Raw genomic sequence first — 22823 nt, 5'->3', positions numbered from 1 at the left:
ACTGTCTAGAATTAATGCTGTCACTATCCTTCCTCTGGAGGAGACTTTGTGAACATTGTATCACTGCAATCTCATAGTCTTGAGCAACAACAATAAAGATCTACAGGCAGTCCCCGGGTTACGTACGAGTTCCGTTCCTGAGTCCGTCTTTAAGTCGGATTTGTACGTATGCTGGAACAAGTACATCCGGTATTATTTAGCGTCAGTTAGTCAAACGTTTGTCTTAGTATATAGTATATATTTTACCTTTCTATGCATATAAAACACTTAAGAAATGTATGTATTCCAATAATTAAACCACTGGGTTGCTTAGTAATAACTGTAGCTTTCATCGGGGCAGGGCCTTTCACATGCTCCATTATTCTCACTTTATCCGTTATCCTTTAAAATTGTTCCGATCGTTGACCGACTGTAGCCTAACGATTTTCCAATGACCAATGGCGTTTCACCTCTTTTCAAATGCTTTATTATTTCCACTTTATTTTCAATCACGATCACTTCCCGTCAATGGAACAGAAACACTGCGGGCGGCGGGTCCCGAGCTCCGTCGGCTCCCGAGGTCCACTGGATCCTAAGGACCACCGCACTGAGACAGGTTGAATGGGACAAGTGGGGGCTGTGCTGGGCTTGGGTATTTGATCCGTCACAATATTCGGCATGGGAATTTAAACTGGAGGTGGCAGTGTTTTTTTTATGAGGTTGAGTTGTGAGCTCAACATCAACCCGGCACGGATGATACAGCAGTCACTGGATCGACATCAACCCGGCACGGAAACATAGTCTCTCACTGGATCGAACTCGGGAACTTTGTTCTCCAGCCCGGCGCTGATCTCAGTGCACCACCAGCCAACCGGAACGGGAGGGGGGGGCAGAGTCGGGGTGAATCTTACTAAGAAAATTTTAAGCCAAATACAAAGTTAAACACTCAACAGTGTCAACGGCAATGACTTAAAATGGTGGACGGCGTTCTCCTTCCTCGGTTCGTAAGTACGAGTTGTCCATAAGTCGGACGTTCGTAACTCGGGGACTACCTGTATTCTAATCAGGGCTATAAAAGAATCAACTAATTTTGAAAGATGGCAACATTAAAAATTAGATACTTATTATTTTAACAGAATACTTACAAATCCCAAGGGCAACTTAAATGATGAATTAGATACCAGCTCATAGATCACTCCACACATCCCTTATTTACAACATAAACCAATATTCTGGACACTAACACAAAATGCTGGAGGAACTCAGCAGCCAGGCTGGGATGTAAATTGATAAAACAGGCAGAAGGCCATGGAAGAAAGAAAAGGGGGGAGGAGCACCAGAGAGAGGTGATGGGCGGGCAAGGAGATAACTTGAGAGAGAGACAAAAGGGGATGCCCCAACCTACTTCAGGTCTCTCCCCATCTTTTAAATCTACTCCTCAGTTTTTTTCCACCAGTCCCGCTGAAGGGTTTCAGCCCAAAATGTCAACTGTACTCTTCTCGTAGCTGCTGCGAATGCTGGGGTTCCTCCAGTACTTTGAGTTTGTTGCTCGTATTTCCAGTATCTGCAGATTTTTTTTTTGCTTCTGACTCTGAACACTAACCATCTAAACACTTGATTTGGTTCCAGTGTTAGAATCAGAATCAGGTTTATTACCCCCGGCATGTGCTGTGAAATTTGTTAACTTAGTATCAGTTCAATGCAATACATAATATCAAAGAAGAATTAAAAATAAAAATAATATTAAATAAATAATAGATAGATAAATAAGGGATTACTCTGGAATGAAATTATGGACAGCAGACATTAATGAAAAAGGGGAACACATCTTCAGGAAGTAAAACATGTTCACAACTTAACTTTAACTACTTTGAGCCTATTAAAACCAATCTTTAAATGTTGGACATTCTGATTCTATCCATTAAAACTATGCAGTGGAAGCCAACAGATGAATGTTCATATTATTCAGTGTTCAGTGAAAACCTCAGGATTAGTTTAGGACAAGCACTAAGCAGCCATCTTGTATATTAAAACATTGTTAAAGACATGTCCCTGGCATTTAATACACAGTTAAGGATATGTATGTTTTGTCACTTAATATTCTGGCAAGTTAGAGCAATACAGGATGAATACAGGCCCTTCAGCCCAATAAGTCCATGCTGACAACGCTAGTCCCAATTTCTTGTGTTGGGCCCATGTGTCTCTAAAGCCCCACCCATCTATGTGCCTATCCAAGTGTTTCATCAATGATACTCTTTTACCTGCCTCAACCACTTTTCTTGGCAGCTCATTCCATGTAGTCATTGCCCTCTGCATGAAAAAATTACCCAAGGTCCCTTGAAATCTTCCCCCTTTCACCCTTAATCTATGCTCTCTAGCTTTGCACTCCCCTACCCTGAGAAAAAGACGGCTACCATTCGTTCATCTTAACCATTGTCTCTCATAATTTTAAACATTTATATAAAATTGCCCCTTATTTTCCTACAATGAGGCTAACCTCTGCCAAACTCAGGCCTTCTAATCCTGACAACATCATTGTAAATCTTTTCTGCCATCTAATCACATTTTTTCATGAGAAGTGACCAAAACTGTATATAGTACTTCAAATGCAGTCTCACCAACAACTTGTACAACTGCACCATAATGTCCGAACACCTAAACTTAATGACCTGACTGATGAAGACCAGCTTGCTAAACCCTTTTTCAACACCCTGTTTACTTGTGGCACCACTATATTTTTCTACTCATACATTCATGCAGCTATCCCTCACAACAGAGATATACTTTGGATGTCTGGATGTAATTCTGCAAAGTTACCTGTCTGCATTCAAAATGAGTGAATTAAAAGCAATGCTTAGTTTGCAGATATGATCATTGACACTGAAAACTGTGGATACTAGTTTATTGTTAACTTTGTGTTCAAAATATACAAACAATATGTCAGGAGAAAACTAGGATTCGAGTATTCTAGTATAGATACCAGTATTCAACTGTCCTAGGCATTGCCTTGATGCAAAATATACACTCAGTGGCCACTTTATTGGATACCTCCTGGTCTTCTGCTTCTGTAGCCCATTGATTGAGGTTCAACATGTTGTGCATTCCAAGATGATCTCCTGCACACCATTTTTGTAACACATTACAACATTTGAGTTACTGTCACCTTCCTGTCAGTTTGAACCAGTCTGGCCATTCTCTTCTGACCTCTCTCATTAACAAGGCATTTCCACCCACACAACTGCTGCTCACTGGATTTTTTTTTTGTTTTTCCACACCATTCTGTGCAAACTCTACAGATTGTTGTATGTGAAAATCCCAGGAGATCAGCAGTTTCTAAAATATTCAAACCACCCCTTCTGGCATCAACAATCATTCCACATTCAAAATCACCTGATCACATTTCTCCTCCATTCCACTGATTGGTTTGAACAACAAATGAACCTCCTGACGACATGTGGATGCTTTTAAGCATTGAATTGCTGCCACGTGATTGACTGTTTAGAAATTTGCATTAATGAGGTATACAAGTGTGCCCAATAAAGTGGCCACTTAGTGTATGACCCTTTTGTTAAATTCAATATATTACGTCAGTGTCCATCCTTTGAGCCTTTCCATTTAGCTTCTTATCAACATTATGACAAAACACAAATGTCACTCTAATTCCATAAAAAAGAAATTAAATTTAATATAATACATGCAAAGATAAAGCCTGCAAGTTTAGTTACTGCCATTCCCACAGTTGCAAATTCTTGTCACTTTGTGACGACTTGACATAAGAAACTGATACTGTAATCTCCAAATTCTCACCGTTTTAAGTTTGTTCTGTCACCACTGTCTGAACTAGCAAGAGAAGAGGTTTCACCAGAATGTGCATCAATATTATCTGTATTCAAAAGAGTTGGGTCCTCCAATATAAACGATTCATCTTCATCTTCTGTCTGTTTAAAGGAAAGGCACATTGGAAAGAAAAGGGAAACACCATTTTAAATGAAGTAGTTCTGTGTTTCCATGAATGATGTTTCACCTAGCTGGGATCTCCAGAACCAAGGCATATTTTAGGTGTTACAAAAAATATGCGAAGAACCTCATAATGATGAGATGATCAATCACGACTCAAATTAAAGGACATGTAGTTACTCCCAGAAGATAATGTATCTTTCGAATTCTCAGCCCAACGGCTGTTATGCTTTTTAATATAGACATTGATAATTCTGGGAATATTAAGAGAACCAATGGAAATGAAATTTCTGCAGCAAGAGATGCTGAGGTAGATGGACAGCCATGATTTTACCAAATAGCAGAGCAATCATGACAGGCTACAAACCCAACCCCTCGTATCCTTTCTTAACTTATGAATCTTTAACCATTTTTCTTATTTAAAAGAGTGAAAGAAAAAAAATCAAGCTATTTTTCTAATGTCCCCTTTGCAGCCAGTTCTGATAAGGTATTGCCCACAAAAGTGCCTGCTAGCAAGGCAGGAAGATATAAAAGCATTGGAGAGAATTAAAAGCAATGCTTAGATTTTACAAAATTAAACTCTATTAAATTAAATTACAAAATGGGGGTGTGGCACTGTTGATCAGAGTTAGTGTCACAGCTACAGAAAAGGAGGAATTCATGAAGGGATTGTTTTGGGAGTCTGTTAGGAACAGGAAGGGCTCAATAACTCTACTGGATGTTTTTTTATAGACCACCCAATAGCAACAGGGACATCAAGGAGCAGATAGGGAGACAGATTCTGGAAAGGTGTAATAATAACACAGGGTTGTCGCGGTGGGAGATTTTAATTTCCCAAATATTGATTGGCATCTCCCTAGAGTGAGGGGTTTAGATGGGGTGGAGTTTGTTAGGTGGGTTCAGAAAGGATCTGAACCCACCTAACAAACTCCACCCCATCTAAATTTAAGGATCATTCCAATAATTATCAGTGTTTTGCCTTTGGTTCCAAATCTAGACAAGGGGAAAGGTATAAGAGGGCAGTATAAGGAGCTAATAATCAATCCAATCAGGCGCTTTTTTTGTTCTTTAGTCTTGGCACAATCTAAGGTTTTGGAACAAAATATCCTAAACTACACTAAAATATTATGCACGAAGAAATCCTAGCAACAGACTTAATTCTGATGAATTTCAACCAATCTTTTACATCCACTTTTACAGGTGCAAGTGTTTTTTTTAATTTTACATTTCCAGTATTTAGTTACTTTTTTAATATGCCTTTACATTTCAAAACCAGTCCCAGATCACCAGTGACACTAATTAATTTACAATGTTATGGGATGCAGGTAAAGTCAATGAATCAGGCAATAATTCCTTCAACACATCTGTTGTCCAGAACATTTTAAAGACAGAACACTCTTATTTTAGCATTAAGCTTACCTCATTTAGAATGCTTTCCAGAGTAGGTGGAGTATCAACTTGAGGAATATCAAACTCTTTGTCATCAATCTGCAAAAGAAAAAAATTATGTGTTATTATTCCTCCCTAAATATCAAGAAAAAATAAGACCAACAGCTATCACAGTGGCCTTTCAGACCTGGTGTTACTTTAATTGAATTTTCTAATTTAAGTTTAATGCACAATTTTCGATTAGGGCACATGGATAACAGAGCGACTATCTACCATTGCCAGATACTACAATACAGAGATCGCCCAAAAACAAACCTTCACAAAGATCTGCTGGCTGAATTACGCGACGTCGGCTTGCTGAGGGGAACGGGCCTACATTCCTCAGACTCGCCTGATGCTGGTAGCCGGAGATGGAGATGTCGTAAGCGATGTGCGAGGAAGCGGAAGCGAGGCCAGCGGGCAGGGGTCCGTGTCAGGCAAAAAGCGAATCCTAGCCGGCAGGCTTTCCCGTCCATTCTGCTCTCCAATGTCCGCTCCCTGGACAATAAATTGGATTACATCCGACTCCAACGACATACTCGGCGGGAGTACAGTCTGTTGTGTATTTTCACAGAGACATACCTCACTGATGGAATTTCAGACGCCGCTATTCAGCTAGACGGGCTCAACTTCTTTCGAGCAGACAGAGATGCAACTCTCTCCAGGTAAGACTCGCAGTGGCGGTGTTTACATCAACACGGAATGGTGTAAGAACTCTGTGCTGGTTTCCAGACACTGTTCATCGCTAGTAGAATTTGTGGCTGTTAGATGCAGACCATTTCATTTGCCACGGGAATTCACCTCTGTCCTTATATTCGGTGTGTACATTCCCCCCAGCGCTAATGCTAAGGAGGCGCTCTGTGAACTGTACAGGGCTATTAGCAAACTGCAGAACGCACACCCTGATGGACTGTTTATTGTTGCCAGTGATCTTAACCACGCGAACCTTAAGTCAGTGCTCCCCAAATTCCATCAGTATGTGGACTTTGCAACGAGAGGGGAGAACGCGTTGGACCTTGCTTATACAAACATCCCCGACGCATACCGGGCAGAGCCCTACCCCCGCCTCGGTTACTCAGACCACATCTCTGTTATGCTAATCCCAGCATACAGACCACTCGTCAGGTGCTCCAGACCAGTTCAGAAGCAGGTGAAAACCTGGCCAGCAGGAGCCATCTCTGCTCTTCAAGGCTGCTTTGAGCACACTGACTGGCACATGTTCAGGGAGGCTGCAACCGATGGCGACTCTACCAACTTAGAGGAGTACACAGCATCAGTGACCAGCTACATCAGCAAGTGCATTGATGATGTTACTCTGTCCAAGACCATCACTATACGCGCTAACCAGAAGCTATGGATGACCGTGGAGGTGCGTGCGCTGCTGAGAACCCACAACTCCACCTTCAGAGCAGGCGACAAGGCAGCCCTAACAACAGCAAGGACCGAATTGTCCCGGGCCATCAGAGAGGCAAAGCGTGCACACGCCCAGCGAATCCACAGCTACTTCCAGGACAGCGGTGACACGCGGCGCATATGGAAGGGCATCCAGGACATCACCAATTACAGGACAACATCACCTGACTCTGCAGGTGATGCCTCCCATCCAGATGCGCTGAATAACTTCTACGCCCATTTTGAGGCAGAAAATGATGTGGTGGCGAGGAAGTCCACCCCTCCTACAAATGACCAGGTGCTGTGTCTCACCATGGCCGATGTGAAAAGAACCCTGTGCAGGGTCAACCCACGGAAGGCTGCTGGACCAGACAACATCCCTGGTAGAGTGCTCAGAAGATGTGCAGTCCAGCTAGCAGATGATCTCACTGACATCTTCAACATCTCCCTGAGCAGCGCCACCATTCCAAAGTGCTTCAAGGCCGCCACCATCGTCCCCGTGCTGAAGAAGTCTTCAGTGTCCTGCCTAAACGACTACCGTCCCATTGCACTTGCATCCATCATCATGAAGTGTTTCGAGAGGCTCGTCATGAGGCACATCAAAACCCTGCTGCCCCCCTCAATGGACCCCCTGCAGTTCGCGTACCATCCCAACCGCTGAACAGACGATGCCATTGCCATCACCCTGCACCTGGCCCTGACCCACCTGGACAAAAAAGACACATACGTTCGGATGCTGTTCATAGACTTCAGTTCAGCATTCAACACAATCATCCCTCAGAAACTGATTGGAAAGCTGAGCCTACTGGGCCTGAACACCTCCCTCTGCAACTGGATCCTAGACTTCCTGACTGGGAGACATCAGTCAGTCTGGATCAGGAGCAGCATCTCCAACACCATCACACTGAGCACGGGGGCTCCCCAGGGTTGCGTGCTCAGTCCACTGCTGTTCGCTCTGCTGACCCATGACTGTGCTGCAACACACAGCTCGAACCACATCATCAAGTTCGCCGATGACACGAACGTGGTGGATCTCATCAGCAAGAACGATGAGTCAGCTTACAGAGAGGAGGTGCAGCGGCCAACAACCTGTCTCTGACTGTGAACAAAACAAAAGAGATAGATGTTGACTTCAGGAGGGCACAGAGCGACCACTGCCCGCTGAACATCGACGGCTCCTCGGTAGAGATCATTAAGAGCACCAAATTTCTTGGTGTTCACCTGGCGGAGAATCTCACCTGGTCCCTCAACACCAGCTCCATAGCAAAGAAAGCCCAGCAGCATTTCTACTTTCTGCGAAGGCTGAGGAAAGTCCATCTCCCACCCCCATCCTCATCACATTCTACAGGGGTTGTATTGAGAGCATCCTGATCAGCTGCATCACTGCCTGGTTCGGAAATTGCACCATCTCGGATCACAAGACCCTGCAGCAGATAGTGAGGTCAGCTGAGAAGATCATCGGGGTCTCTCTTGCTGCCATCACAGACATTTACACTACACGCTGCATCTGCAAAGGAAACAGCATTATGAAGGACCCCATGCACCCCTCATACAATCTCTTCTCCCTCCTGCCGTCTGGGAAAAGGCTCCGAAGCACTTGGGCTCTCACGACCAGACTATGTAACAGTTTCTTCCCCCAAGCTATGAGACTCCTTAGTACTCAGATCCTGGACTGACACTTTGTCCTATTATTATTTATTGTAATGCCTGCACTGTTTTGTGCACTTTACGCAGTCCTGCGTAGGTCTGTAGTCTAGTGTAGTTTTTCTCTGTGTTGTTTTTTATGTAGTTCAGTCTAGTTTTTGTACTGTGTCATGTAACACCATGGTCCTGAAAAATGCTGTCCCATTTTTACTATGTACTATAGCAGCAGTTATGGTCGAAATGACAATAAAAGTGACGACTTGACTCTTTCCCGGATTCTCCAGAACATGTTACAGCCATTACAATAAATGTAGGAAGCTCATTAAAAATTGATTGAAGAATAAATCATGGAATATTTTGAGCACACAAAAAACACAAAGTGGTTAATATGACTGTTTCTGAAATGGGTAACCTCTTCATGAGCAATCTAGTTTCATTGTTTATTAAGTAGATGCAATTTCACAAAACCACATCCTTGTGTGGATACTGAAGACCCTACTGGTAAAGAATAATACAGCCAAGCATTTCATCTAGAGAAAAAAAAAATCTAGTTCAGCAAGTTCAATTTCAAGAATACTGCAATTTCATGAAAAATTATTTATTTTAATTGTGTCTGTTTTATGAATTCTTGTCAAAATTAGTGCCTAACATTACTGAATAACCCCTTACCAAAACAAATTATGACATTTTATATCCTTATCTCAGTAATTAAGTGTCAACCCGACACTGGGTATTTATGAAAGTAGATGAGCAATCCCAGCTGTGTCACTAACTCCAATCTACCCCTCTATCCCATTATAGATGTTCCACCACAAGACCATGCCTGGGATTCCGAATTTAATTTAAAAAAATGATGACAAGCACAAAAGCTAAAGTGTACCACAGGGGCATTCACCTCAATTCCGTTGAAGTGCAACCCATTGTATTTGCCTTCTTTCCTACACAGTCTCCTTGCCCCAAGAATCTAAGGCCCTCCTATCTATAAGGTGCTTACAAGACTTTTCAAAGAGCTCTTTTTCGCAATCAGCGATGGAGGTCGTTCATTAGTGGTGCAGCATGAGGTTTAAAAAGATCTCAGGTACCTTCTGGACTTTTCAATGGGCTGCTATTATGATGACAACAGAACAGCAATGGCTGGCGCTTCTGGGAGCAATTCAGAAGGTGAAGGAAAGATACATCCCAAAGATGAAGAAGTATTCTAAATGGAGGATGAGGTAACCATGGCTAACAAGTCAAAGACAGCATAAAAGCAAAGGAGGACATAGAGTACAGCAACGACTAGTGGGAAATTTTCAGTTTGGGAAGCTTTTAAAAACCAGAGTTCAAGGTAAATTTATAATCAAAGTACAATTATGTCACCATAAACAACACTGAGATTCATTTTCTTGCAGGCATACTCAATAAATTCATAGAATAACCACAGCAGTATCAAGGAAAGAGCACATCAACTTGCATGTTCAACCAGTGTGAAAAGACAACAAACTGTGTAAATAAAAAAAAAGTTAAGATCCACTAAACGGCTATTCCTTTGCTTGCATCTTCAGAAACAGCTCCATTTCTATCTTTGATATCTCTTTCTGCCTTTTTCAGGGTGCGGGGGGGGGGGTTCTTTTGAACACTCTGACCTTGGTTCTTTGCAGGAATGGGACCTGACTGGCCACTTTTTGATATTCCAAGGACGAAGCCTGGAAGACAAGCGCACCTTCAAGGTTCCGGGATTTTGTGGCTCTGGGGACGTGCTGATTCTAGGCCGGTGCCCCTGACTGAAACATTGCTGGAAAATATGGAATATTGGGAGCAGTGGGTTAGCTGCTGGGGGTTGTGTGTCAGAAAAGCTGCGCCTATTTGGTGCCGCCTCTCCGGGTGCAGAGCTTGGAAAAAGTGATGCAACAGACTTTTAACATTGTAAATCAGCGAGTTGTTTGTTGTGAAATGGGGACACCTCTTTTTCCCTTATTAGAGAGGAAGAGAGAGCTTGTGATATGTCGAATTATCAGGTGATTGAGTAGTTTTTGGGGTACAGTAAGTCTGTGTCTTTATTGATGCTTTGCTGCACACTTGAGTGCTTGATGGAGAGTGCTGATGCTTTTTTGTTGGTGGGAGTGGGGGGTGTCAATGCCTGCTGGGTGGAGGAGTTGGGGGAGCTTTGGGGTTCTAACATTTTAACTGTCATTCATTCTTTGGGGCACTCCTCTGTTTTTGTGAAAGTCTGCGAAGAAAAAGTATTTCAGGATGCATATTACATACATCTTTCTGACATTAAATGCACCTATTGAAAGAAATAATGACAATAAATAAATAAGCAATAAATATCGAGAACATGAGATGCAGAGTCCTTCAAAGTGAGTCCATTGGTTGTGGGAACATTTCAATGATGAAGTCAAGTCAAATCATCTCCTTTGGTTCAGGAGCCTGATGGTTGAGTAGTAACTGTTCCTGAAGTTGGTGGTGTGAGTCCTGAGGCTCCTGTACCTTATTCCTAATGGCAGCAGTGATAAGAAAGCAGATAATGGGCAGTGGGGGTCCCTGATAATGAATGCTGCTTTCCTGAGACAGTGTTATCATGTAAATATACTCAATAGTGGGGAGGGCTTTACCCATGGTGCACTGGGCCATATCCATTACTTTTTGTAGGATTTTCCATTCAAGAGTATTGGTGTTTCCATAAAAGACTGTGATGCAGCCAGTCAATATACTCTCCATTACACTTCTATAGAAGTTTGTCAAAGTTTTAGACATCGTGCCGAATCTTCGCAAACTCGTAAAGAAGTAGAGGTGCTGCCGTGCTTTTTTCATAATTGCACTTACGAGCTGGACCCAAAACAGCTCCTTTTAAATGATATCACCGAGGAATTTAAAGTTGCTGATCCTCAATGAAGACTGGTTCATCAACCCTTTACCTCTGGTTTCCTTCTCCTGCAATACAGCTTCTTGGTCTTGCTGGCATTGAGTAAGAGGTTGTTGTTATGGCAGCACTCAGTCAGATTTTAAATTTCCCTTCAATATATGCTGATTCGTCACCACCTTTGATTCGGCCTATGATAACGGTGTCATCAGCAAACTTGAATATGGCATTAGAGCTGTACTTGGCCACACAGTCATATGAGTAAAGTCAGAAGAGCAGGGGGCTACACACACAGCCTTGTGGTGCTCCTGTACTGATAGAGATATTGGACTAACTGGGTCTCCAAATGAGGAAATCAGGAATCTAATTGAACAAGGAGGTACTGAGGCCCAGTTCTTGAGCTTATTGATTAGCTTAGATGGAATGATGGTATTGAATGCTGAGCTGTAGTCAATAAAGAACAGCCTAATATATACATAAGACAACATCTTGTTGTCAAGATGTCCCGGGGTTGAGGAAAGAGCTAATGAGATGGCATCTACTGTGGACCTGTTGGTCCAGTAGGCAAATTGGAGCAAATCTAAATCACTTCTCAGACAGGAGTTGACATGTTTCATCACCACCCTCTCAAAACACTTCATCACCATGGATATCAGTACTACTGAATGATAGTCATTGAGCCAGATCACCAAGTTCTTCTTGGGTACCAGTATAATTGAAGCAGGTGTGTACCTCAGACTACTGAAGCGAGAGTTTAAAGATCTCAGTGAACAATCCAGCCAGTTGATCAGCACAGGTACTTGACCAGGTACTCCATCTGGGCTGGGGTACCCCATGGGTTCACCCTCCTGAAGGCTGCTCACACGTGCTCAAACTGAAATCATATGATCATCAGAGACTGTGGAATTTTGTGATGGTTCCTACATGTTTTGATGGTCAAAGCGAGCATAGAAGACATTGAGCTCATCAGGAAGTGAAGACCTGCTGTCGCCCTATGTCACCTGATTTAACTTTATAAGAGGTGATAGCATTCAAGCCCTGCCACAACTGTCAAGCATCCTTCACTGATGCAAGTTTTAGTACGGAATTGCCACTTTGCCCGTGAAACGGCCTTCCATACCTCGTGTAAATCTCTTGTAACAGAAGGCAGCTAAAAAAGCCATAAGGAAAGAAAAGATAAAATATGAAGGTAAGCTAGCCATAGTATAAAAATGATTTAGAAGTTTTTCTAGATATATAAAGAGTAAAAGAGAGGCAAGAATGGATATTGGACCACTGGAAAATAATGCTGGAGAGTTAGTAACGGGGAACTAAGAAATGGTGGACGAACTTTTTTTTTTGCATTAGTCTTCGCTGTGAAAGACACTAGCTGAATGCCAGAAATGCAAGAGCATCAGGGGACAAAAGTGAGTGTCATTGGTATTACTCAGGAGAAGGTGCTGGGGAAGATGAGAAGTCTGAAGGTAGACAAGTCACCTGGACCAGAGGCACTATACCCCAGAGTTCTGAAAGAGGTGGCTAAAGAGATTGTGGAGGCATTAAAAATGACCATGAATCATTAGATTCTGGAAGCCCTGGAAAATTGCAAATATTACTCTACTCCTTAAGGGAGGGAGGCAGAAATAAGGAAATTACAGGCAATTTAGTCTGACTTCAGTGGTTAGAAAATTGTTGGAGTCAATTATTAAGAATGAGGATTTGGGGTACTTGGAGGTACATGACAAAACAGGCCAAATTCAGCACAGTTTCCTTAATGGGAGACTTGCCTGACAAATCTGTTAGCACTCTTTGAGAAATAACAGGCAGGACAGACAAAGCAGAGTCAGTGGATGTTGTTTATTTGGATTTTCAGAAGGCCTTTGACAAGATGCTGCAAATGAGGCTGCTCAACAAAATAAGAGCTAATGGTATTACAGGAACGATACTAGCATGGATTGAAGATTGGCTGACTGGTAGGAGGCAGAGTCAGAATAAAGGGGGCCTTTTCTAGATGACTGTCAGTGACTAGTGGTGTGCCGCAGGGGTCAGGGTTGGGATCACTTCTTTCACGTTATATGTCAATGATTTCAATAAAGGAATTGATGACTTGGTGGCCAGATTTGCAGATGATATGAAGATAAGAGGGGACAGGTAGTGTTGAGGAAGCAGGGTGTCTGCAGAAGGGCTTAGGAAGGGCAAAGAAATGGCAGATGGAATATAGTGTAGAGAAGTACATGATCATGCACATTGGGAGAAGGAAAAAAGGTGTGCACCATTTTCTAACTGAGTTGCAAAGGGATCTTGGGAGTCCCTAAATATCAACTTGCAGGTTGAGTCAGTGGCAAGGCAAATACAGTGTTAGCATTCATTTCAAGACAACTAGAATACAAGAGCAAGGATGTAATGCTAAAGCTTTATAGGGCATTGGTCAGACCACACTTGGACTATTGTGAGCAATTTTAGTCATCTTATCCAAGAAAAGATGTGCTGACATTGAAGAAGGTCCATAGGAGATTCACAAGAATGATGCCAGGAATTAAAAGGTGAACATATGAGGATTGTTTGCTGGCTCTGGGCCTGCAATTGTTGGAGTTTAGAAGAATGGTGGGGGGGGGATCTTATTGAAACTGATTGAATATTGAAAGGCCTAAACCAGGGGCTACCAACCTGGCACCCATCATCCCTTGTTTAAAGGGATTGGTTCATGACATAAGGATTGAGAACCTGTGGCCTAGACAGAATAGTTATGGAGAGGACTTTAAAAAATATATATATAGTGGAGGAGTCTAGGACCAAAGGGCACAATCTCAGAATAAAGAGACATCAATTTAGAACAGAGATGAGGAAAAAATTCTTTAGCCAGAATCTGTGGAATTTATTGGCACAGGCGGCCGTGGAGGCCAAGTCATTGATTGTATTTAAGGCAGAGGTTGATAGGTTCTCAATTAATCAGGGTGTCAAAGGTTACAGGGAAAAGGCAGGAGAATGGGGTTGAGAGGTATATCAGCCAGGATGAAATGGCAGTGCACACTCGATGGGCCAAATGGCCTGATTCTGTTCCTATGTCTCATGCACCATGCCTACACATTGAACCTCTATACATTTCTTCTTCATACTTTCACTGGCATATGGCACTGGGAGTAATGCAGAAATATCACCTTTGAGATCCTACTTTTTAATCTTCCCTTCTAGATGCTGACTATTGGAGTTCTATTGTTATCCTCCCTACAATGTTGTGAACCACAACTCCTGGTTTACACATCACAAATGACAATGAAGTAGATCCCAAGTTTATGTTGTTTTGCAGTGAGTTTTATTTTATCATGGATTAATGACATGCTTATCATGGGTCCACAGTATATTGCATTTCTGTTTTGGTTTGTCTTATCATGAAGATGCACCTTCCATCTACTGCACACTAAGAAGAATTGACTCAAATGAGAAATCAAGGTCTGAAAAAACCATCAACAACCAACTAATGTTCTTCATGTTGTGGAGCAAGCAGAGCTGTCCACAATCTCAGCATGAAGTCATACATCCAAGACCTTGCAAAAGAGTGTCGCGTATCTCCCAATAACGAGGCTATAACAACATAAGATGCAGCACATGACATCAGCCAGGAATAACAAATCAGAAACTACAACTAGGCAAACCAAATTGATAGAAATAACAAGCAGCTATAAGCAAGACTTCAAGCTGCACTGTGATGTGTTTAAAAATTATGAGAAAAACAAATCTGTTTATTCTGCAATGTTAACCCACTGAAACTATAAATATAATTCAGTAGCATGTTTTTAAACAGGTAACTCCAACATGGAGTGATAATAATCTCATTTTAAAAGGTATAAAATCCTGTGTGGTTTTCAGAGTTCAAAAGAAGAAAAGATTCATAATAGTATTAATAATCAACAGCATGCCAGTTGTACAGCACTACGTTTTTACTTTACACCAACGAAGGGTAGAATTCAACTAAATTCACAGTGATGAAGTGCCTTTCCTATCTCTTACAGAATGTACTAAACATTTACAGCTAATGAAGAACTGTCTTTCTGAAACGCAGTTACAGTTGAAATAATGGCAGCAAATGTAAACATGGAAACTGTCAGCAAGCAATCAGCACAATGAAAGTGACAGCCAAGGCACTGGGAAAAATTCCACAATCATTCTGCAGTTAAGTCACAGATGGCAAATCCTTCATTCTTTGACCTGTAACTTTAATGTGTTTCCCTTTCTACAGATGTCAATTGACTGGCTGAGTCCAACATTTGTTTCAGATTTCAGCATCTGCAGTATCAGTTGTTTCCCATTGATCAAAATAATTCTGCTGCTCTTCTTTGAAATATTAGCCTGGCCCCACTTCCTCTGTTCTTCTTCAAAATGGTGCCATGGGGGCTTTATTCATATTACAAAAATCAGCTTCCTCTCTATCTACACCTTGTTGCCTCAGTTAATCAGGCGACATAATCAGAGACCTCACCCACCCCAGACATTTTCTCTTCTTACACCCTCCCACTGGGCGAAAGAAAGAAAACCCTGCCAGCACATATCACTCAGCTCAAAGACAGCTTCATCATGTTGTTATAAGACTACTGTATGGAAACTAGCATAATAAAATGGATATTGACCTCACAATCTACCTCGTTCTGGCCTTGCACCTTATTATCTACCTACACTGCATTTTCTTTGCAAGAATATATTTCTGCATTGTTATAAATTCAAGATCTGCAGATGCTGGAAAACCAGAGTAACACACAGACAGCTGGAGGAACTCAACTGGTCAGGCAGGAACTACGGAGAGGAATAAAAATCAACATTTCGGACCCAGACCCTTCAACAAGAATGGAAGGGAAGGTAGAAGAAGTCAGAATAAGGTGGTGGAGGGTGAGGAAGGAGTGCAAGCCTGAAGATGATACATGAAGCCAAGTGAGAGGGTAAGTAAGTGGGTGAAAGAGGTGGGATGAAGTGAGGTGTAGTATACATTAATGAATGTCACTCCATTAAGACATCGTCCTATTTCACACCAATACAACTAATTGTGCTACAAATCTAAAGCAGGCCCCATCTGAATAGAGAAATGACATGTTACTATTGTTTTACTTTAACATAGGAAGGGGTCTATAGAACAGCACGGCAGAGTAATCAAACAATCAGATAGCACAGAGATTAGTTAGTTAGCAACTAACTCTGAAGTCCTGGATAAGTTACTGGGAGCTGGAACACACCTTACATGAAAAACTGGTCTCGGGCAGTGTTCCTGGGGGAAACAGGTGGCAGAGTTCTGTCAAGGGCAGTGGTGGGAAAGGAGATGCTGAACCGGAGTGGACCAGAGGTAAGGTGAGGAAGGGCACTGGGATCACGGCAGGTGAGGTGGGGGTGTGGTCATCGGGGCCAATGAGAGGGCACAGGGGCAGGATGGTGCAGCCTGAACCGGGGAAATTGTGGCACTGGGGTCCAGCTACAGAGGAAGGCACAAGGCCCAGGTTAGTAGGCGCCTGGATAATGGGGAGAGGGTCCATGGGCTTAGCCGGCTTACCCCGTCAGCGTCCGTCAGGTTGATCTGGGACGAAGACGACGTTAAGCTCTGTGTGTCCGGTGACTCCGACATCCTCCATGCACCACCTCCCCGATCACCTGTCTCTGACCCTCTGCTGATAGTCCCGCCCAACCCTCACCGTAGCAACCGTCACCCTACCGGGATGTTCGCTGCAACTTACGTCATCGCGCACTTTGACAGACAGCTGCGGTAAACCAATCAGCTGCCTCTGATGCGGAAAGTTTCCTGCGGAAAATGCAGGAAGTGATTGTTAGTTGGGAGGACGCGCGGATTGGGAAGTGTTTGCATTGTTATTCCTGCTCTGTGCACCCCGAAACTTCACTGCCAGTCCAGTAAATTGAACCTTTTCTCTGTCAGAGGGATTTAGGGTCGTGAATTTCCCCTCGAAAGTAATGTCATTACTCTTTTACCTGTTGTTGATAAATTGTGATCATGCTCCAGTGATCTTCTGCAAAGCGAATCTCATATGCCAACTTTATAGCAAGTCTTTTTTTTAACGGTTATTGAAGAGCTGGTGCGTACAACCATGTGCCGTTTCCTGGGTACTGAGAGAAAGGTTATTTCGATGCGAATATAAGGATTGCAAGACAACGCGACTCGGTCCCACGATCTTGCTCCGACTGACCTAATTCAAACCTCAGTTACAAATTCCTTTTGCATATTTGTAATGGTGACCCATCATTTTTAAACATTAAAAGCTGGATACAGATTGCCTCAAGATCCTCTCCATATCGACTCTGTTAAAGACTCCTCAGGATTTAATATTAAATCGTGTCACCACCCCCCCCCCCCACCCCTCACTCTCCAGAACTCCCAACGGATCCCAGCTTATCCTATCAAAAGACAACTCGACTAATCCAAGTATTAGTAAATTTACGCTAAACTGCTTCTGTTGCATTAAGGTCGATCCTAAATTTAGGAGAGGTTACGTACGTATCCTGATGAAGGGTCTTGCCTCAAAACATCAAACATCATCTGTTTATTCCCCTCCATAGATGCCGCCTGATCTGCTGAATTCCTCAAGCATCTTGTGCCTGCTGCTATAGATTCCAGCATTTGCAGAATCTCTTGTGTTTATGGTATTCCAGTCACCATCTTGTCAATCCTGGATAAGTGAAGCAAAATTTTTCCAACTTTTACATTCAGTATCACTCACATTAAACCATAACATTCTGGAGACACAAGTGACTGCAGATGATGGAACCTAGAGCAGTAGGCAAGATTCTAGAGGAATTCAGTGAATCAGGGAACATCTACGGAAAGAAACAACATTCTGTGGGTGTCAAGAAATGTAGAGGAGGCTTGACCCAAACGCAGAGTAGTGGAGACAATTTAACAATACACGGTCACTTTAATAATAAATTGCAAAATATTAAGCATTGAGGGGCCTCAAAGCAAGAGGGAATGGGTACTTAACATGACAGGAGTACAAGGTAACTGAAGGCTAGGAGCAACTGATTGAAGCTGGTTAGTTTGTATGGCTGAACAAGGGTTGTGGACAAGAGCTGGGTTTAAATAGCCTGCAGGTGATGATTTGAAAATGAGCAGCGGGTGATTCCTGGTAGCTGGGTAGAGATTGGGAAGGGCCTGCCTGACAGGAGCCACCACAACCCCCCCCCCCCCCACCCCCCACGGCTAGCACCTGACAGTCCAGGACAATCTGGATGGGTCCAGTGGAACTGTCAGTACGTTCGGATATGGCGTACATGGGGGAGGGGGGAGAGGGGGATGGAGAGAGAGGGAGGGAGAGGGAAAAAAAGCAGGCAAATAGTGCACAGACATTAATGCAAGCAGTATTTTAAGGGAAAATAAAACAATAAATGCTAGGCCAAACAGGGCTGTCAACTAAAACTCTCAAATGGAAAACCAGATGTGAACACCTCAATGAAAGGAATTTCTGAATATAAAACGAATACTGCTAGTCTTCAGCGTCAATCAACTCGATTGTCTACTTCCTCAGGAAAGGCTGAAAGCAAGCAGAAGCGTAAAGTTGTTGTACTTTGCTCAAGTCTCAACAAGCGCAACAACAAAAAGAAAGGAGTTAAATACCACCATAATGAAGTAATAATTAGCTGGCACATGCATAATCATGAGTACAATTGCTGAATCTGCTGCACAGCCGAGTCTGTAGTTGTGACGGGAACTCCTCGATAAGCAATGGATCCAAGATGAAACTGGATGGGACCCAAGGCTTCTTCTTTGGGCTGTGCCCTTCCCAGTCGACCAGGAACTAAACAAACTGTTCACGGCAATGTGAATGCATCAACCAGTGAACCATGTACACTGGGCCACCTTCCAGCATCCTTGGTTCTGGAGGTGCAGGCTCAGGTGGATTGAGTGGTCCATGGACAACAGGCTTAGGCAGGACACATGGAAAGTAGGTGTGACCCTGAGGAACACTGGCAGCTGGACATGGTAAGTGACCGGGTTGATGTGATGGGTAATCTTCAACGGACTAATGACTGGAACAAGAGGTTGTAAGAGTCAGTCCACAGGGGGAGATCTCAAGTGGATAGCCAGACATGGTCCCCACGCTGGAGTAGTCTGGCTGGGTGCCATCAGCAGTTGGCCTGGCAGCCATCAGATGCGCCCAATTCTACCACAAAGGATCCAAAGGGGTTCATATGGCAGAGAATGGGACCAGAGGTGAAGTGTCTTGAGCTGTTCAAATCACCTACCTTATGGATAACCTGGTCTGCTGCCATGGATCAAAAGTGTGGTCCATGACAGCAAACCAGGTTATCCATAAGGTAGGTGATTTGATGAGGGAGGGGAGAGATGTGGCAATTCGGCTGGTGTTCTTGATGAAATGGTGGTAGAAGTTGGAGAGCCCAAGAAGCGCTGTAGCTGTTTCAGGGAGCACGGTCAGGACCATTCAATGATGGCATGCACTTTCTCTGGGCCTATAGTGAATGGACATAACTCAGGATGGAAATGACTGGGGTGTGGAATTGGCATTTCCCTAATTTGCAGTATAGGTGGATTTCAAGGGGATGCTGAAGGACTGAACGGACATGACAGATATGGTCTTGGAGTCCTTGGAGAAGATGACGATGTCATCGAGAAGATGAAGATGAGTGATTTTATGCAGTTATAGCATGTCTCAGAGGATCTCGTGAACAAAGGCTTGAAAAACAGCAGGACTGTTGGAAAGTCTGAAAGGCATTACCAAGGGGTGGCACAGTAATGTAGTGGTTAGCACAATGCTTTACAATACCAGCAACACAGGTTCAATTCTCAACACTGCCTATATGGAGTTTGTACATTCTCTCTGTGACCACGTGGGTTTACTGTGGGTGCTCTGGTATTCTCCCACAGTCCAAAGATGTACCAGTTGGTAGGCTAATTGGTCATTGCAAATTGTCCCATGATTAGACAATGATTAAATTGGGGGATAGCTGGGAGGAGTGGCTCAAAGGGCCGGAAGGGCCTATTCCCCACTGTATCTAATTAAATAAAATACCTTTCTCTAACTTGAAGAATAGTTGATTTTCCAGAAAGCATCACTAAATATTTGTAGTCAACAGTGGGTGTTATGAACATTGTCTTCCACTCATCCCCTGACAGATGCAGAACAGGTTATATGCACTTTCTAGATCCAGTTTGATGAAGAACTGGGCACTGTGGGATGTTTGGAATCAAGGGGAGAGGACAGTGATTTCTAAAGGTGATTTTGTTGTGTCCTTGGTAGTCAATGCAGGGACTAAACCCCCATCTTTCTTATTGATAAAGATGGATCCTGCACCAGCTGGGGACTGGGATGGTCAAATGAAGCCGTGCGGTAGTGCATTAGCAGTGTGGTCATTCATGGTTTGGGTCTCAGTAGCGGCGAGAGAGAACAGACGATGTCGTGGAGAGGTGGAGCCTGGGAGGAGATCAGTCGTGCAGTTGTGTGATCTGTGAGGCGGCAGAATGCTGGCTTCCCTTTTACTGAAGGCGATGGTATTCCTGCAGGAGGTTGGTAAGGTTGAGGGTTTCCTCCATCTCCTTGGATTTACAGAGTGAAGTCAAATGAAGTTGTAGGCAGGAGGTCCTGCAGATGGGTCCCCAGCTCAGCAGTGAAACTGATGACCAGGAGAAGTATGAGTTGTGAGTGGAGAGACAGGGGTAACCCATGATGAGTGAGGTGTTGGATAATTCAGTAAGGAAGAATTGGATGGACTCGCGATGCTCTCTGATGCAAATCTGCACAGGCCGTGTGCATATTCTGACTATACCAGAGATCCAGAGATCCACCAATGGCTGTGATGCAGAAGAAGTGAGAGATAGGCTTTGTATGGAGTCCAAGCTGCACACACACGTTGTCCAGTCCAGAAAGTTGCCTTCTGCACCAGAATCCACCAGAGCCTCCAGTGCACATAGAGCCGCCGGGGTTTGAAGGAGTACAGAGAGAGAGTTGGGCTATGGTGCTGGAACAAGGGCTGGGGGTGGTGCCAATTTTCTTAAAGGCAGTAGCCATTAGATGCATAGATAATTAACAACTCCACAGTAAGCACACAAGTTGTTTCTCCTATGATGCTCATGCTTTTGGAGGGGGTGGTTAAGTGAGCTGTTCCTAACTGCAAGGCATTGCGAATGAGTGTCCTGTAGCCTGAAATGGTTCTGGCAGGAGATCTGGAGGTTTATTAAATAAGACACTTGTCAACACAGAAGACCAGATCGATGAGGCTTTCAAGGTTGATATGCATTTCCTGGGTAGACTAGCACTCTGAGAGGCCATGATGGTAATAGGCCAGCAGTGCTGCTGCGTTCCAGCTGCATTCCACCGAGAAAGTACTGAATTCCAGCACGAAGTGTGAGCCTTGACTCAGGCAAAGTATCTGATTCACTGCCCACCCCCCCCCCGCCCCCCCCACATTGATGGTTGAAAATGCCGCACATTTCTGCGGTGAATTCCTCATTTATTGCAGATGGTTGTTCTATTGTCCCAGTTAGTGGCAGCTCAGGTCAGAACCTGCCAGTTAAGAGAGTTGAAGGTTATCTTAGATTGGTCTGTTGAAACTGAGATGGCTGCAGCTCGAAGTGCAGGAAGCACTGGGACAGGAAACTGCAGCATCAAGTTGGAGATTTATCGTTGCATTTAAGCACTGGAATCCAAAGCTCCAAGGGAGAAGTTTGCCTGTCACAGGGTTGCTGTAACAATATGGAGAGATGGTCGAGAGTGCAGAAGAAATGATCAATGGCTTCCTGCTACTTCTGCATCGTGTACTCACGTCAGCAGACAACTCCCACTTGAAGCAAACTCTGCTAGTCAATCACTGGTTCATCCATCCTGTCAGCAAATGCCAAGTAGGTTTGAGCCAAATACAGAGCAGCGGAGTGATTCAACCGTGAATAAACATTTTAGTCATAAACTGCAAAATAACAAGCCACGGGGGGGGGGGGTGCACAAAACAAGAAAGAACGGATACTTAACACGACAAGGCAACAAGGTACTTGAAGGCTAGGAGCAACTCGTAGAGGCTAGCTGTTTCATATAAAAGGTAACAAGTGTTATGGTTTGTAACTTCAAAACATTAAACTAATTCAAAGGAAGACACGGGGGTCTGAAATGAGCGTCTAACTTTGTGTTTAAGCGAGTGTGCACCTATCAGGTGGTAGTGTGATGACGTTTCAATTCACATATGCAATGTATGCAATTCACATATTTTTACATATAACCACAATTAATTATACAAACAATGAAAAATGCTTAATTAAAAATGTAATTACAAGATTACTCAAATATTACTGAAATATCAAATACACAACACTCTCCCTGCTTACCTATAAAATCCAACTCAATAGAGAATGCATCTCAACTATATACACAGTATATTATATAATACAACTACTACCCTAAAGGTTGTTATAGCCAGGGGTGGTAATGGCACAAGCTCCCACTACCTATTAAATGCTCCCAATAGCATGGAGTCCTACATTGAGTTCAGTGCTGACTGGTAACTCCTGCAATGCTGCTGGTACCAAACTGTATCAGTCTCTGCCGTTTCTTTGGGTTCATCAGAAGCATGGAGGGGAGAGCTTGCTACATGGGCAACAGCTTGC

The 22823-nt window shown here is 43.4% G+C and overlaps 1 protein-coding gene across 3 annotated transcripts in view; it reads right to left on the bottom strand.

The window, feature by feature from the left end:
• vps8 (VPS8 subunit of CORVET complex) overlaps positions 1-16880 on the bottom strand; it is a 618230-nt gene extending 601350 nt beyond the window's left edge. For all 3 annotated transcript variants that reach the window (XM_073046772.1, XM_073046773.1, XM_073046774.1), the window contains exons 1-3: positions 16758-16880; positions 5356-5424; positions 3787-3917 (exon numbers count right to left, since the gene is read on the bottom strand). In XM_073046772.1, the coding sequence (XP_072902873.1) occupies positions 3787-3917; positions 5356-5424; positions 16758-16829 (272 nt within the window). In that variant the 5' untranslated portion in view covers positions 16830-16880. The remainder of the gene's footprint in view (positions 1-3786; positions 3918-5355; positions 5425-16757) is intronic.
• Positions 16881-22823: the final 5943 nt, after the last annotated feature.

This window comes from Hemitrygon akajei, chromosome 5 (genome assembly GCF_048418815.1).
Source record: "Hemitrygon akajei chromosome 5, sHemAka1.3, whole genome shotgun sequence".
In the NCBI taxonomy this organism is placed as follows: domain Eukaryota; kingdom Metazoa; phylum Chordata; class Chondrichthyes; order Myliobatiformes; family Dasyatidae; genus Hemitrygon; species Hemitrygon akajei.
The sequence above is the reverse complement of the archived record's forward strand: the minus strand, read 5'-3'. Positions and strand labels throughout refer to the sequence as shown.